General features: G+C 36.6%; 1 protein-coding gene across 2 annotated transcripts; it reads right to left on the bottom strand.

The window, feature by feature from the left end:
- Positions 1-9,609: 9,609 nt before the first annotated feature.
- On the bottom strand, positions 9,610-13,214 carry LOC135619521 (protein RICE SALT SENSITIVE 3-like). Of its 2 annotated transcripts, XM_065121621.1 has the most exons (8): positions 12,594-13,214; positions 12,101-12,506; positions 11,931-11,981; positions 11,675-11,791; positions 11,221-11,326; positions 11,047-11,088; positions 10,868-10,924; positions 9,610-10,761 (listed from the first exon to the last, which is right to left on the bottom strand). In XM_065121621.1, the coding sequence occupies exons 2-8, from the start codon at positions 12,235-12,237 to the stop codon at positions 9,967-9,969; spliced, it is 1,305 nt and encodes a 434-aa protein (XP_064977693.1). In that variant the 5' UTR covers positions 12,238-12,506; positions 12,594-13,214; the 3' UTR covers positions 9,610-9,966. The 2 variants fall into 2 exon arrangements, with proteins under 2 accessions (XP_064977693.1, XP_064977692.1); XM_065121620.1 differs by having other exon boundaries at positions 12,101-13,214.
- Positions 13,215-15,624: the final 2,410 nt, after the last annotated feature.

Below are 15,624 nucleotides of genomic sequence, written 5' to 3'. Positions count from 1 at the left end.
TTGTTGGTAATTTAACACAATAAATATGGATCATGTTATATGAACCAAAAATTAAATTTTAATTTTTTTATAAAACTTATTAAATCCATAATAATATAGATGAAATTCTATAATAATTACGAAATATATTAATACGAAAATATACTCAGATGAGTCAATCAAAATATTTTCTGAATTAATTGATGAATTGGCTTTCCAATTGTAGAGTATCTTTAAGATTTTTTTGATTTCTCTTTACAAGTAAAAAGAATCTAAATTTGATATTAGGATCATAACTCTATTTATATTTATAATTATATCTATAGTTATGCCCTAAGATGTTTAATATTTTTCGTCACCAAGTTAGAAATATTACTGATGGTATCAACATAATTAATTTTTATAATAATTATGTCTCTTAATAAAATAATTTTATTTTAATTAGATTATTTTTGGATAATTAAAATAATGGCTTAACATATTTATTTATACATGTGTGACCTTAAAAATTATAACAATTTCTCGTTGGGTCACATATGTATTCTTATAAATATATTATACTTTATGAGCTCAAAATTATTATCATTATTAAACAAGACATACAAAATAATATTATCCATTAGCCATATTAGTATAGGACTAAAGTGATCTTTGTTTTATTAATTATAGCTAAACACATCAATGATTACTAATATTCATATAACCAAATTACATTGATCAATTATAAAATATGTAGCATGAAAATTACTGATATGTATATGTCAATTTTCAACTTATCCAACTTTATCTTTATAAAATCATTAATAACTTTAATAGCCATAATGTATAAAGTATAATAAACTAAAATTTATTTCTGATTAGAAAATATCTATACAAATATAAAATCCGACATAGAACATACAATAAATATATGATAAACTCCTACTAAATTAAAATTTTCTCCAATTTTAATATACATATAAGCAGTATACTCACGAAAGACCTTAGGTGGTACACTTTTTGTGAGAGGATCTACCAATATAAAGTTTGTCCCTAAGTGTTATATAAAAATTTTTCAACTTTACACCTTTTCTTACATAACTAGGAACTTAATGTCAATGTGCTTTGACTTAGTCGATCTCTTATTGTTATTGGAGTATAAAATAATTAATTTATTATCATAATATATATTTAGCGATCTTTCAATCCCTTGTACTATTTGCAGTCCTATGATAAATTTTCTTAGTCAAATTTCATGATTGGATGCCTCAAAATATGCTACAAATTTTGTTATCATGGTGAAAGAATTAATAAGAGATTTCTTGGCACTATGCAAAGAAATCGGCCCACCAACCAACATATAATTATAGCCCAATAATTTCCTACTATCTTGACATTCAACAAAATCGGAGTCAGAATACCCAATGATCTCTAAATGATTTGATCTTCTATATATGAGCATATGATATTTTGTTCTCTTTAAATATCTATTCCAAGATTGTTTAAATATCTGTCCAACACTTCAATAATGTATACTATATCCGGATGCGTATAAACCTGTGTATACATTAAACTCACTACAATTGATGTATAGGGAATCTTTTACATTTCTTGAGTTTTCATATTTCCTTTAGAACACTGATTGAGACTAAACTTGTTTCTCGTTGCGATAGAGGTGATTTAACCTTTTGAGTACCTTATCGATATAGCTCTTTTGTGATAATCCTAGAATACCCCGAGATCTATTTCAATATATTTGAATTTCTAATATAAAAAAGTATCACTAATATCTTTAATTTCAAATTTTCTTGATAGAAATATCTTGGTTTTCTCTAATATGCTTATATCATTTGTGGCAACCAAAATGTTATTCACATACAATATCAAAAAAATGAATATTCTCTTATTGAACTTGTGATACACATAATCATCACCAACATTCACCTCAAAACCAAATTAGAGAATTACTTAATGAAATTTGTGATATCATTGACGAGATACCTATTTTAACCTATAGATTGATTTTGTAAATTTACAAATCATTTTCTTTAGGTCTCCTAACAAAAAGTTTTTTTATTATACCATATAAATTGTTTCACCAATGTTTCCATTAAGAAACGCTATTTTTACATGCATATGATGAAACTTCAAATCAAAATACACAATTAGAGTCATAATTGTCCTAAAAGAGTCTTTCGTTGAAACCGGAAAGAATGTCTCTTTAAAGTCAATCACTTTCTTTTTAATATAATACTTTGCCACAAGACGTGTCTTATACCTCTCCACATTACTATTAGAATCCCTATTGGTTTTAGAAATTTCTTTACAACCAATGGGTTTCACACCTTCTGGTAATAGGATAAGTTCAAACTTTATTATCTTGCATAGTCTTATACTCTTGATCCATTGCTTCAATCTACTTATCCGAATTGGAATCCTCCACAGCTTCACGGAAGTTGATTGGATCATCTTCCATCATACCACTAATTTCTTCGTATTCTTGGAGAAATACCATATAATCATATGAAATGACACTCCTCATTTCTCTAGTTGACCTTTGTAAAGGTGCTAGCTCTTATGGTAGGGGTTCTCGTGGATGTTGAGTTTATTCTTTATGAACAAATTCCTTATACTATATGAGAGCTGAAATGATTATATACTTTTGAGGTGCTAAATTTATCACATCAATACAAACTATATGAATTAGATTAGATTGAACCAATTCTTCCTCAAAGGTAAAGTCTTTAACATTATTTCTCCCCCCAAACTCAATAACATCAAAGAATGTAACAATTCCCATCTCAAAAATATTTTTTAATTTGAGATCATAAAATTTATACCCTTTAGATCGGTTAGAATAACTAATAAAGTAATTACTCACTGTTCGAGGTTCCAATTCCTTTTCATTAGGCCGGTAAGACCTTACCTCAACTAAATAATCCCATATATGAAAGTGTTTTAGACTAGACTTTCTCCAAATCCAAAACTTATAAGGTATTTTTGCAGTTGCTTTAGTTGGTACTCTATGAAGAATGTAAGCTGTAGTCTTTATTGTTCTCCTTAGAGTAACTTTGACAAATTAGATAGAGGAATCATACTTCTTACCATATCCTTAAGTGTGTGGTTTCATCTTTTAGTTATACTATTCATGCTAAGTAACCCTGACATTGTATATAGAAGGACAATTCCACACTCCTCTAGGTATAGAGCAAATGGTCTTGGAAGTTGTTCACTTGAGCTATCATTTCTGTCGTAATATTCCCCTCCACAGTAAGATCTAATGCTTTTTATCCTTTTGCGTTTTTAACTTCTAACTTTAAATGATTTGAACATATCTAAAGATTGAGACTTTTCATATATTAGATACAAGTATCCATATCTAGAGTAATCATATATAAATGATATAAAGTATTATTGACCATTCTACAAAGGTATAGGAAATGACTCATAAATATTAGTATGTATCAATTCTAAAACATTTGTAGCTCTATATGCACCTGATCTTTTAGATTTGATTTGTTTACCTTTTATATCTAGAGATGTGACCTAACTGTTTGTGTCATAATACACTCGATTTTTTAATTTTACGTTTAATACCTCGCAATTCTGCATTTATAGATTCATGATAGAATGTTATAGTATCAAGTAAATATAGATTGTCATAAGTCATAAGTGAACCAATTCTAATCATATTTGAATTTAAAGATAAAGTAAATCGATTGTTTCTAAATGAATAAGAATAACAAGATTTGTCCAAATAAGAAATAGAAATTAAATTTTATCTAAATGATGGTACAATAAAATTATCTTTTAAATCTAAATAGTATCCAATACACAATAACAATCTAAATGTATCTATAGCTTCCATATCCATCGATTTTTCATCCCCACATAAATGCATCTCTTAACATTATTGGCCCTTCGACAGCTTAGGCAACCTTGCATTGAAACACTAATGTTAGTAGTTGCATTAAAGTCTAACTACCAAGTGTTTCTAGGTACTAAAGTTCAATTGACTTCAGAATAAACCAAAAAAAGGAACATACCAAAGCGTGATATTTGGTATAGTCCTTCTTCAAATGCCTAGATTTCTTATAGAAGAAACAAGTATTAACCTTATTTTATTTTTTTTTGTGTTGGATCCTTATTAGCCGCATTCTTTCAATATTTGTATTTTATTTTATTGCCCTTATCCTTACAAGTGCTAGCCGAGTTAGCACCTTCAATCTCTTCTTGCTTCAACCTTTCCTCTTCTTGCACACAATATGAAATGAGCTCGTTAAGAGATGACCTTAAACTAACTAAATTATGTAGGGAGAGATATAAGAATTAAATGGACAAGTAAGTCCTTATAAGTCAAACTTTAATGCTTTGAAGCAATATTAAACATCTTCAATGTACTCCTTTATATTTCTTTTGTCATTGTACCTCATGGAAATCAAGCTCTAAAGCATAATACTTGTTTCCGCCTTATCGTTTATAAGAAAACACCTTTTCTATTTAGGCAAGAAAATCTTTGGCCTTGATAATCCCTTTGGATATTGTACTTCTAAAGGTCACCGAAATGTCATGCTTAATGATCATGATACTCATGCAATTAGACCTATCCCACTTTTTATATAGTCTCTTTTCATCAAGAGTACTAGTTTTCGTAAGAGAAGCGGGTTGGTCTTCCCTTAGTGTAAGGTCCAGATCTATGCAGCCTAGAACGATCAAAATATCCTTCCAATCCTTAAAGTTGATTCCATTTCGGTACTAAATTGAGGTTAGCAGATATTATAGCCAGATAACAATATACAACCATAAATTATACTTAAGTAAATTCAAATAATGATATAACCCATCTTAACATACCAGCAACATTTATATCTTATCTTTGGATTTTAATATTAATTGTTAGTGAGTCTTATTGTAATGATCAAACATTGACAATAAAACATATCAAATGATAAACTCATCTTTGGATTGATTTATCATTCATATGTATAACTTTATAATTGTTACGTGTTTACCATTACAAGTGTGTATAAAATCTTATATTAACCTTTTTTGGGTCGAGTAATTAATGCATGGATATAAATTCACACTATATTTAATATATTTTCATGAGAAATGTCACTCATGAGAGGTGACTTTGGTGACTTCATGTATCAAATTACTTAATCTAACATTAAACAACTATATAATCATTAATTAAATTTGAACCATATTAGTCAAATTAGTTTGATCTTAATTTATTAACTTAAACATTTAGTGTATATACACTATTTAATTTATGTCAACAAATAACTTTAAAGAACCAATATTATGCATAAACTAATTATTATTAATTAAATTTGTATGAATTTAATTAATGAGAAAATCCAAAGGCATTGGAGCGAGCAATGTTTTTAGAAAAAGGCATTGAAGAAACATTTAAAAAAATAAACTATAGGATACACTACAACAAGAAGATTTATGCATTATAGTGCTAAGGCACGATAGACTGTGAAGTACGTTGCAATGTAATTACATAAAACCATCGTCTTCCTCGACGATGATAGAACTAAATCATGCTAAAATACTACCAAAATATCAAGAAAATATGTGAAAATAAAGCCTAGATGTTCAGTAATTATTGTAGGATGACTTTGATACCAATGTTATGTTATTCATTGTTGGTAATTTAACATAACAAATATGGATCAAACATGCTTTATAGACCCAAAACTAAATTTTAGAATGTTTTCATAAAACTTATTACATCCACAATAATATACATGGAATTCTATAATAATTATGAAACACATTAATATAGAAGCATATTTGATGAATTAGTATTTACCGAATTAATCAGTGAATTGGCCTTCCAATTACATAGTATCCTTAATAACCTTTTAGTTTCTCTTTGACAGGTGAAGATAATTTGAATTTAATATTGCAACTGAGGATCATAACCCTATTTATATTCATAATTGTATCTATAGTTATGCCGTTTAATATTTCTAATTTATCTCGTCACCAAGTTAGAAATATTATTGATGGCATCTACACAATTAATTTTTATGATAATTATGCCTCTTAGCCAGATAATTTTATTTTAATTATGTCACTTTAGTTTTAGCTAATCAAAATAATGGCTTAACACATTTAATTATACATGTATGATCCCAAAAATTCTAATAAATTTGATTAAAGATTAAGTAAGAAAATAAGCTAAATTTAATGATCTAAAGCCCCCATAAGAGATCATGATAGACTTGTATGACAACTTCCCGAGCAAATAGAGTGAAAACTCTCTTCTTCGTTGAGAGCAAAAACTAACCAATTAATCCTTCCTTGAAAACTCAAGAGTGCTGAATGTATAGCATATGCTTAAGACATGAAATATAAACCTTGCCAATTTGGCAAAGTATAATAAAGGGGTAATTATATATTATCCCCTATAGTTAATTATGATTAGCATCTTGATCCGTATACTTTTAAAAATAGTATTGGAGTCCCTTACACTTATGAAAGTGAAATATTTAACCTCAATTATTCTTTTGTTGTTAACTTCATCAATGGAAAAAGATACATGTCATGCAAAAGGGGCACAAATGGAAAGAATAAAAAATATAATTTTACTAATTTTATATTATTAATTTTATATAACCTTCCCTATATGGCCATGATCATGAGTTATAAGAGTTACAATTATCTATCACAATGATTAAAACCATGGATTAATAAGAGCAAGTATATCCGAATTTAAGGTTTTGATGCTCCCAAAAAACCTCCAAGAGTGGTGTAGTTGAGGCTGCTAATTATAGGTGCTCTACAAGCCAATCACACGAATGATAGTACGTGTGACATGACATACTCTTTTTTATCATTATTATTATGATATTTTCTCACTTTATATATATATATATATATATATATATATATATATATATATAATATTATAATATCAATGAATCTGTGCAATAAGAATCAAATCGTAATGAGATCATGATAATGAGACCGATTCACCTTTAAACACAGATCCTAAAGAATCTTAGTCATAAGTTACGCAAGAGGGACATCAAAGATAACTGAACAAATTGGTATACTATATACCCATCCATATAATGAAAGCAATTAGTCGCATAGCTAGTCTCATTAGAGAATGAGTTCACTAATTGATCCGCTCACAAAATGCTAAATGGTTGATGATATCTCATTGTCAAATAATGATTCCATCGTCCCAATAGTGTATCTGGTCCTTAGACTTGAGACACTAAGAATGTCCTATATGAGTACTCCACTATTTGGTACCAAACTTATAAGTCTAGAAGTTTCAAATTTAGTATAGTCAATTATCAAGAGTGGTAGCCAACCTTACGATGGTTATTGAGTGTCGATAGAGAAATATCCTGTGTGTTCTTATTCAAACAAATCCCTAGTTAGGGTCATTCGGATTGAAAGAGAAAGAGTTCTCTAGGAGAATCCGATTAGAGCAAGACTCCAGTAGAAACCGTATAGGCCTGACAACACAATGCCCAATATATAGTCTTTGAGATATTAGATGAATAAGGGACTATAGATATATGGTAACTAAGAACAGATAAGTCTAATGATTGGATTTCCTTGTATCGTCTAGGGAGTACGGCGTAGTGGTCTAGTATGTCGATGAGTCGAGTGAATTATTATCTCTATAATAATTCAATGAGCTAGAAGAAATTTTTACAGATATGACTCACGACCAACTTGATATTGGGCCTAGAGGGTCACACATATGGTAGGTACTACGATAAGTAGAGATTCAGATATGAGATATCCGTTGGAGCCTCTATCTTATTAGATATCGAATATGCCTCATTATTATTGGATCATATTGATGAGATCCAATAAGAGCTAATGAGATATTATTGGGTTGAGATCCACTAATCTAATAGGCTTAGATAGTTGGATGGAGATCAATACCCAATAGGACAGGATCCATTAGGGTTATGTTGATAGGGGGCCTTTGTAAATAGGAGGGAACCAAAAGGTCATAGGCTATGCCTATTTGACTATCACATCTTATTTTCCTCCTCAACCAACAGCCCCTATTTGAGGTGTGTGAAGATTTGGGTAGCGATTAAGGAGCGTCTTCGCAGCCCCTACCATGTGGATCATTACTACAGAGAATAGTTGGTCTCCTTCATCCTCTCCCATAGGAATTCAAGAATATATAATCTTCCTGGGTAACACAACTATCTCATACGTGATTTTTAGTTCCGTGAGTTTTTGTGCACCAATCTTCACACGACGATGAAACTTTTTTGTGAAAATCTGGGATTTTTCCTTTTGTTCTTATGCTGCGCCTATGATATCGCCCATAAATTTTCCTATAGAGGCAAGGCGAGTTATCATTTCACCATAGTCAGCACTCTTCGAGGCAGCACCTTGGTCAACCCAATCTTACCAACGATGAAGCGAAAGAAGTTGAGGGAGGAGGATGAAGTGATGCTGATATGGAGCACGTGACCCTATTGTCGTCGCTATTAGGGGGTGCCCTCCTTGCTAGGCTTTGTACACGGGAGAAGAAGTTATAATTGATCACGGATCGAGTGAACACTACCCACCACTTCCGCGACCCCCGTGGCCTTCCCCTTCTGCTGGTATTGGCGAGATGTCTCAGTCAAGATCCACAACACCTCCATGTCAAGCACAAGCTCCTCACCCACCTCCACCCCGACCATGCCCTCCACCTTTGGCCAAACTTCCTCCTCTACAAGTAGGTCTTCAGAGATCATCTTGACCCTTACTTCCGAGAGTGATCATAAGGATGGATGATGAGAGCCTCAACAAAAAAGATTATAAATATGAAAATGATGATATTGAGGAGGACCAGGAGCAATTGGCCACCGATCTCTTTACTTTTGATCAAGAAGTGGCGAACGATGACAAAAGGAGGTGTGACGAGCGAGCAAGAGTAACATTAGGTGCGACGAGCGACGGGCAAGGAGGAGAAGAGGAAATCGATCATGACGAGAAATTTATATAAAATTAATAATTTAAAATATAATAAAATTATATTTTTATCCTTTTTCATTCGTATCGTTTTTGTACGTGATAACATATACTTTTTTTTTCTGTCGATAAAATTAACGACGTAAGAAGAATTAAGGTTAAATATTTTACTTTCATAAGCATAGGAACCCCAATACTATTTTTTTTAAATATATGAACCGGAATATTAATCATAGTTACCCATATAATAACATCATATACTGCTCACAGCAAATGCCTATTAAAACATACAAAATATGCAACCCAGCATAGAGAACTGTGAAAGCCAATTATCTAAGCACCAGCTGACAGATTCTAAACTAAGTCCATTGATGAATCCTCAAAGATCTGGTCAATATTAGTTGTGGACCAAGCTGTACATCATACATTACACATCAAATGAACTTGAATAAATAGTCAGAGCAAAAAAGACTAACATGCATAAACCAATCTTCTAAGCACTTGTTAGACATAGCAAAACTCACTATACTTGTGATCTTTGCAAAAGGGGTGTTTACTTCAACATCCTTTTATATTCTCCAACAAGAGCAAAGATGTCAGAAGCAAAAGAAGTTGCATATATGGTGGCCATCATCTGTCATCTAATTCAGTATGAGCCTTCTGCTTCTTGTTTGCAGTTAAATCATGGAAATATGAAAGAGGAGGACTCAGCTGCTTTATTTTCCAAACAAAAAGAGCAAGACAACATACTCTTGCTAATTAACTAGACACATTTCTCATTCTCACCAAGAAACCGAGCACAACATTAGCAGAGTTATATTTGCAATCCAATCCTAAAGTCCATCTAAATCACTCTAAAACTACTGCAAACAAAATCCTTCAGAAGATCATCCGCAGCATATCGATACAGGTGAACAAGCAGTTGAAGGCAGACCGGTAGGAGCAAGGATGGAGTAGAGCCAGCCACTGAGAGGAGAGTAAGCCACATGATCACTAGTTCAAACCCTTGTCTTACAACCTCCTCCCACAGACACTAGGCCTGATCTCGGATTAGTCCAAGAAGGTTTCCATGATGTCTTGGTAGATCCCGGCCTCCGAGCCCCTGTAATCCATGGGCTGTGGTGTTGATGCGTGATGATGGTCCAACGAAGACGACGAAGAAGAGGTAGTCATTCTTGCGGGTAATGTGAAGCTCCTCTTGAACTTGCTGTTCTCCATCTTCCTAGCCTTGCCGGAATGACTTTCCAAACTCAAGAGATCCTCGGTGTTACTGGCACTGAGTGCTGCGCCGCTATCGCCTATATTTCCCTGGCCCGGCAAGCCAGAAGCCTCGATGGCCTTCGACTCATCCGCATTGCCACAGATGCTGACCGGAGAGCTTGCAGTCAGATTCTTCCGAGCCGTCATGAGAGGATGCTGATGAGGTGGTGGTTGGTGTCCCAACATCTCGGCACCAAACAGTAGCTTGGCATCATCTGTTCTTCCCGTTAAAGCAGTGAAGAAGGACAGTCCATTGGGCCATTTCAGGTCGGATTCCTGCTCCGGCATCATCTCATCCATCTGTGCTTCGGAGGAGGGAGGGAGGAGGTACAGCTGGGTGTCGTCTTTGTTGCTGGGTAGTCCCATTTGAGCCGAAGGGTGGTAAGCAGGGGAAGCGAGTGGAGGGTGGCTCCAGTTGAAGACCGGCGGCGGAGGCCGAGCTGGGATCTGCTTCACCGGGGCAGATGGTGATGGAGAGCTGTTCCTGGAAGAGGAAAACAGCTGGGAAAGGAAGAAGCCAGATTGGTAACCCAGTGACTCAAACATGTGTCTCATCCTCAACACAAAATGCAGGTCTTCAGGTATCTGATACACATCCATACAAACGGATGGAGGAGGAGCATGTCAATATGAAGCACTTGGGGACTGTTCATCTTGGTCCACAAACAGAAAGAAGAACATTGCCACTCACAATGTTGCAGGAACCCAGCTGTAGCAGCCCATGGCCAGCTTGAATCACAGCTATAGTCTGTGCACAGAACATCAATACATCAGAACATCAATACATCAGAATCACTCACCTCAGCACCAGCAACGGAAGGTGAATAAAACAGGATTAAAAAAGAGTGGAAATGGGAGTGTGGGTTTTGCCTGAATGCCAGAAGCAAACTGATCATTCCATTCAGGAGGAAGCTGCAGTGAACAGAGAAGCTAGCATATGAATCCACTACTAGTGTTACAGGACCTCTTTCTTTCACTCGCTCAACAAAAGGAGGGAAGAAACAAAAAAAGCAAAACAGTGGCACAGGGGCAAGGGGTACATACAGCATCAAAGGAGCTCTGCCAGTAGTTGGCGATGTTGGGTTCGCATTCAGAAGGTTCCTTGAAGACCCATTTGTGACACTTATCAGAAGCAACCTTACCCATCAGCCTGTTCGAATCAAATCAATCAAACCATATTAAGGTTGAAGCCTGAGCTAGAGCTAGAGAGAAGATGAAGAAGAAGAAGAAGAAGAAGAAGAAGAAGAAGAAGTGAAAAAAGCAAAAGTTGCAAAACAACTCCCCTCTTTCCCGTCCTAATTTCCCTTTGCTCCTCCTGCTCTTTACCTTTTCCAGACCAATGACAACAAAATAGAGGACACAAAGACTAGCACTAACTTGTACTGGCTAAAGAAACAAATTTGGGCAAAGGATTACACCACAGGCAAAATGAAGAGAAAGATAATAATTATAGTGTCCCTTTCTGTGAAAATAATAACAACACCTACCCAGTACCCACCCTTCTCCATAATTATACAGCTGAATGGACATCTTGCTGAAGGCCTTTCTCACTTGGTCTTCTCCATCGATATCATCCACTCTTGTCCTACAGAACCCATCCTCCCACATCAACATCCTGCAGGCCAAAGGAAGCAATCAAATAGAAGGGAATCAGACAAAAAAAAAAAAAAAAATTAAATTAAATTAAATTATTTATTCCATCTGCCGAGCAAAAGAGCAACACGAGGTGGTGTGGAGTGAAGAACACGACTCACAGGTTGCCATTGTCGTCCCCAACCTTGCAGCCATTTCCTCCTCTACACCTCCTACAGCAGCAAACCACACATCACAAACAGTTCAAGAAATAGGAGTCGGGGGAAGGGGGAGCCAAGAGATGATGATGATGATGAATCGAAGAAGAGAGGACAGAGAGCGGAGGGGATACGGGCGAGGTCGGATGGTCCAGAAGACGGAGTAAGTCCAATCCGAGTTGAGGCAGACGTTCCTGAGGGCCTCGTGGAGAGCCAACATGCCCACGGCCTCCTTGCTTCTACTATCTCCTCCCACTCCTGAGCCCACCATCTCTTTCTTCCTTCTATCTCTATCTCTATCTCTATCTCACTCTTTGTTTGATATATACTTATTTTTCCCTTTCACCCTCCTTGAACTTGCTCCGATGATGCTATCACACCTTCGATCAACAGTGCAACCAAACCCCACACCAAGGTTGGGTAAGTAAAGAGGAGTGGCAGGGCCCCTCGGCTTTCTTTCTCTCTGGTCTCTCTCCAACTCTCTCTTTGCAGCAGGAGGTCTCACATCCCCACCTCAGCTTTCCTACCTTTCGCAGTGGCCTGACCAAGTTTGTTAACAAAAGAGCAGAGAGTGAGAGAGAGAGAGTGAGTGAGGGATTTTGGAGCTGTTGGTGTCTGGCTATTTACTTTTGGGAGGAGTAGAAAACAGTTCAACGTTGAGGAGGATACGGGTGAGCTTCTTTCCCTTGCTGCTTTGTCATGTGGCATGCTGGTCCTGTCTCTTTTAACCTCGGGTTACTTTTTAACTCCTATTACAGACCTACCCTCGAGCGCAGTTGACAACACTGTTGCTTGTTCAGGTGACGAGATGAGAGAGGGATACCAACAGTTGCCCAGCTCACGCTCGCCATGAACCTGCATGCATGGTTCGTTCCCGCTCCACTTTGTCCACAACCCATGGCCATCCCGCAATCCAAGGAAACATGGATGGCGGACGGATCAAACTTCCACCGCCGCACAGAATTCCAGCATAACAGCTCGAATTACCCTGGTCATACAATCCGATACCAGATTCAGCCACCACAAATGATCAGATCTCCGCCTTACAGTGCACGTGAGTAGACAGTAAAGAGGCAACAGGGAGACCATTAAATAGTCTCTCGGTAGCATCTTCGAACAAGAAATGCTGGCCACATTTTGCATTCTGCCAAACAATATGTCGACTGGTTGGCACATTTCCTCAAGGATCAAGGTGACTGCAGCTGGCAGAACCCCCCTCCCCCCGGTTAATCTTGTCGTCAGTCTCCTCTGCAAGAGGAACCAAAAGAAAAGAAATCTGCAAAAAAGAAGAGAGAGAACAAAATTGGCACTACCTAAGCAACCTTGGCTGTTGCAGCCTGCAGATGTCAGCTGTTACATTGAGCTCTGTTTCGGTGGTGGGACAGAGGGGGGGGGGGTGGAGGATGGTGTTAGTACGCGAAAGCAGGGGCAAATGTGCAGCTCAGGGTCGGCATCCACGGCGAGCCCCTGGCCGCAGGGCAGTATAATATCAGGGGGACTCACGTGCGCACGTGCCGTGGCAGTGGGGCGGTGCCTCGTGAGGCATAAAGAAAGCAAAAGGGAGCAGAGAGAGAGAGAGGCTTAAGCTCTCATCACTCGCAGAAACAACACACAGTGGCCACCAAACTCTGGTGTGCGTGGCTCAAACCGAGACGGAGCAGTCAACCAAGGAAGAAGAAAGGGGAAGAGGGACGAAGGGAAAGCGAGGGCGCACGAATCGCGGGGCGCTGCGCCCTCTACATGCGACATCCTCAACCTAAACAACCCTCCTCGCTCCACCCCCCGCATTGACCGCCCACCTCTCTCTCTCTCTCTCTTCTTCCCTCTGCCCACGCTGATTCCGACTTCTTGTCCGTGTCTCTGGGCCCGGTCCCGGGCCCCACCTAATTATTGTTGACTGGCGGTCCGAATCCGATCCCCGTCAGATTCGCCGGGTTGGGTACGTATCCCGCACAGCTGGTACCCAGAAAAATACCCGTGAGCAAGGAGGAATCTTTTTTTGCCCCTTTCTTTAGTACTTCAGTTTATTTGTAATTTTAATGATATAATAACTTGACACAATTCTTTCTGTATTTTTCTCAGCCAAAGTTTAGTAATCTGTCAGCATAAATGAATTAACACCATCATTTTATGCCTGTTCATTCTGACGCACTGGAGTGTAGAGTTAAGATAGTGTATGAGGTGAGGAGGACCATGAGAGACATGAGCTGAGAGATCAGATTTGGACCACTATATTCTTTTTTGTTTGTGATTCAAGCTGGATCATTAATTTTCATTGAAATGTATAACTTACCCCTTTTTTTCCCTCTTTCTTCCTTGCCTCCAAATAGGCTGTTTACAGAGGAGATGGACTTGATTTGTTCCTGTCAGGCTGGGAGAGGGGAGTCAGCAAGTCCTCTGCTACCAATCTACCAACAAAACTCACCCAGTTGGCACTCCACACAAGCCTATATAAATGCTGAGATATGCTATCAAAGATATGCCAATCTCATAAATGCTAGGACAGGAGGGAGGATCCTAACATCACGGTAAAATCATTCTTTTATGGCCTTAAAAAAAGGATAATTTATCTCTTTCCTCAAAACAATCTCTATGCTTGATAAGACTGTAAGACATTCCTTGTATGTTACTAAATATATTCTTGAACACTTTTTGAAAAAGGAGATGATACTAATATGATACATACAAACAATTAGTTGTGACCTATCAATGCATGCCACATACATATAATCGTGGAACATTAACTATGTAATACAAGTGACTTGGGATCAGCTTGAATAAAACTACTGGTTTTGCATAACCAGACCAATTCCAAAGGTATCCTCTGCATTATGGTATATTAAGCCATGCATGTCCACAAGTTGAGATACTTGTGTTGGGCTGTGTTTTTTTGCTTCAACCTATTAACCTAACATAATTGCATAAATACATAATACCTAAACATTATAAAGATTGGTTTTGTATTGTAAAAAAGAGTGATGAAGAGGGCCTTTCATGGGCATCAAAGACTAGTGTAGCTCCTTAAAAGTGGAGCCTGTCCATCATGCATGATTTGTGAAGACCATGTGCCTAAACAAATGAGTTACCACTCAAACAATGCCACCATGAAAGCATAGTGATAATTAATGGTGAAAGAAGAAGATCCCTCAAGAGCTAAAGAACAGTTCAATGCACATAATAATGGCAGCCACTGTCACCTCTCCCACAGCTAGACTCCTCTAACTCAGCTTTTCAGAGATGTCCATTGTTTTCTACTCGTGACTTTTGGTTCAAAGAGAGATTGGAATCTTGTGCGTGTACTATGGTTGATATAGCTGTATTGCTGTCATTTGAGAGGAGATCAAATTGGATATTTGAGCTAGTAGTAAGCACTATGGCACTTGTATTTATTTTAATTTTATTTTTCATGTCTGTGTTGGTTGTGGAGATCCATTCATTGTTGGCATGGCCACTGGGAAAGGCAATTGGAGATGAATTAGGTAATGGGGTGCTTAAAAAGACAGCCATCATCACCCTCTTCATGCAATTAAGTCATTGTGGATTAAACATGCTACACACATAAAACATGTATGCTTTTCGTTATCTACCAGGAGTGCATTAATGGATAAGCCGAAAACTCAATTGGAATGTTACTTGGATCCGAAATAATTAATATTTT

The sequence above is a fragment of the Musa acuminata genome, chromosome BXJ2-8 (assembly GCF_036884655.1).
Source record: "Musa acuminata AAA Group cultivar baxijiao chromosome BXJ2-8, Cavendish_Baxijiao_AAA, whole genome shotgun sequence".
NCBI lineage: Eukaryota > Viridiplantae > Streptophyta > Magnoliopsida > Zingiberales > Musaceae > Musa > Musa acuminata.
This window is presented reverse-complemented; position numbering and strand designations above follow the sequence as displayed.

Bases quoted from the DNA above. Each gene is read 5' to 3' on its own strand.
- LOC135619521 (XM_065121620.1), bottom strand. From the start codon at position 12,237: ATGGTGGGCTCAGGAGTGGGAGGAGATAGTAGAAGCAAGGAGGCCGTG. The intron at 11,792-11,930 runs GTGAGTCGTGTT...TTTGGCCTGCAG, and splicing joins GGGGACGACAATGGCAACCT to GATGTTGATGTGGGAGGATG. The intron at 11,327-11,674 runs GTGGGTACTGGG...TGATTCGAACAG, and splicing joins CTGTATAATTATGGAGAAGG to GCTGATGGGTAAGGTTGCTT.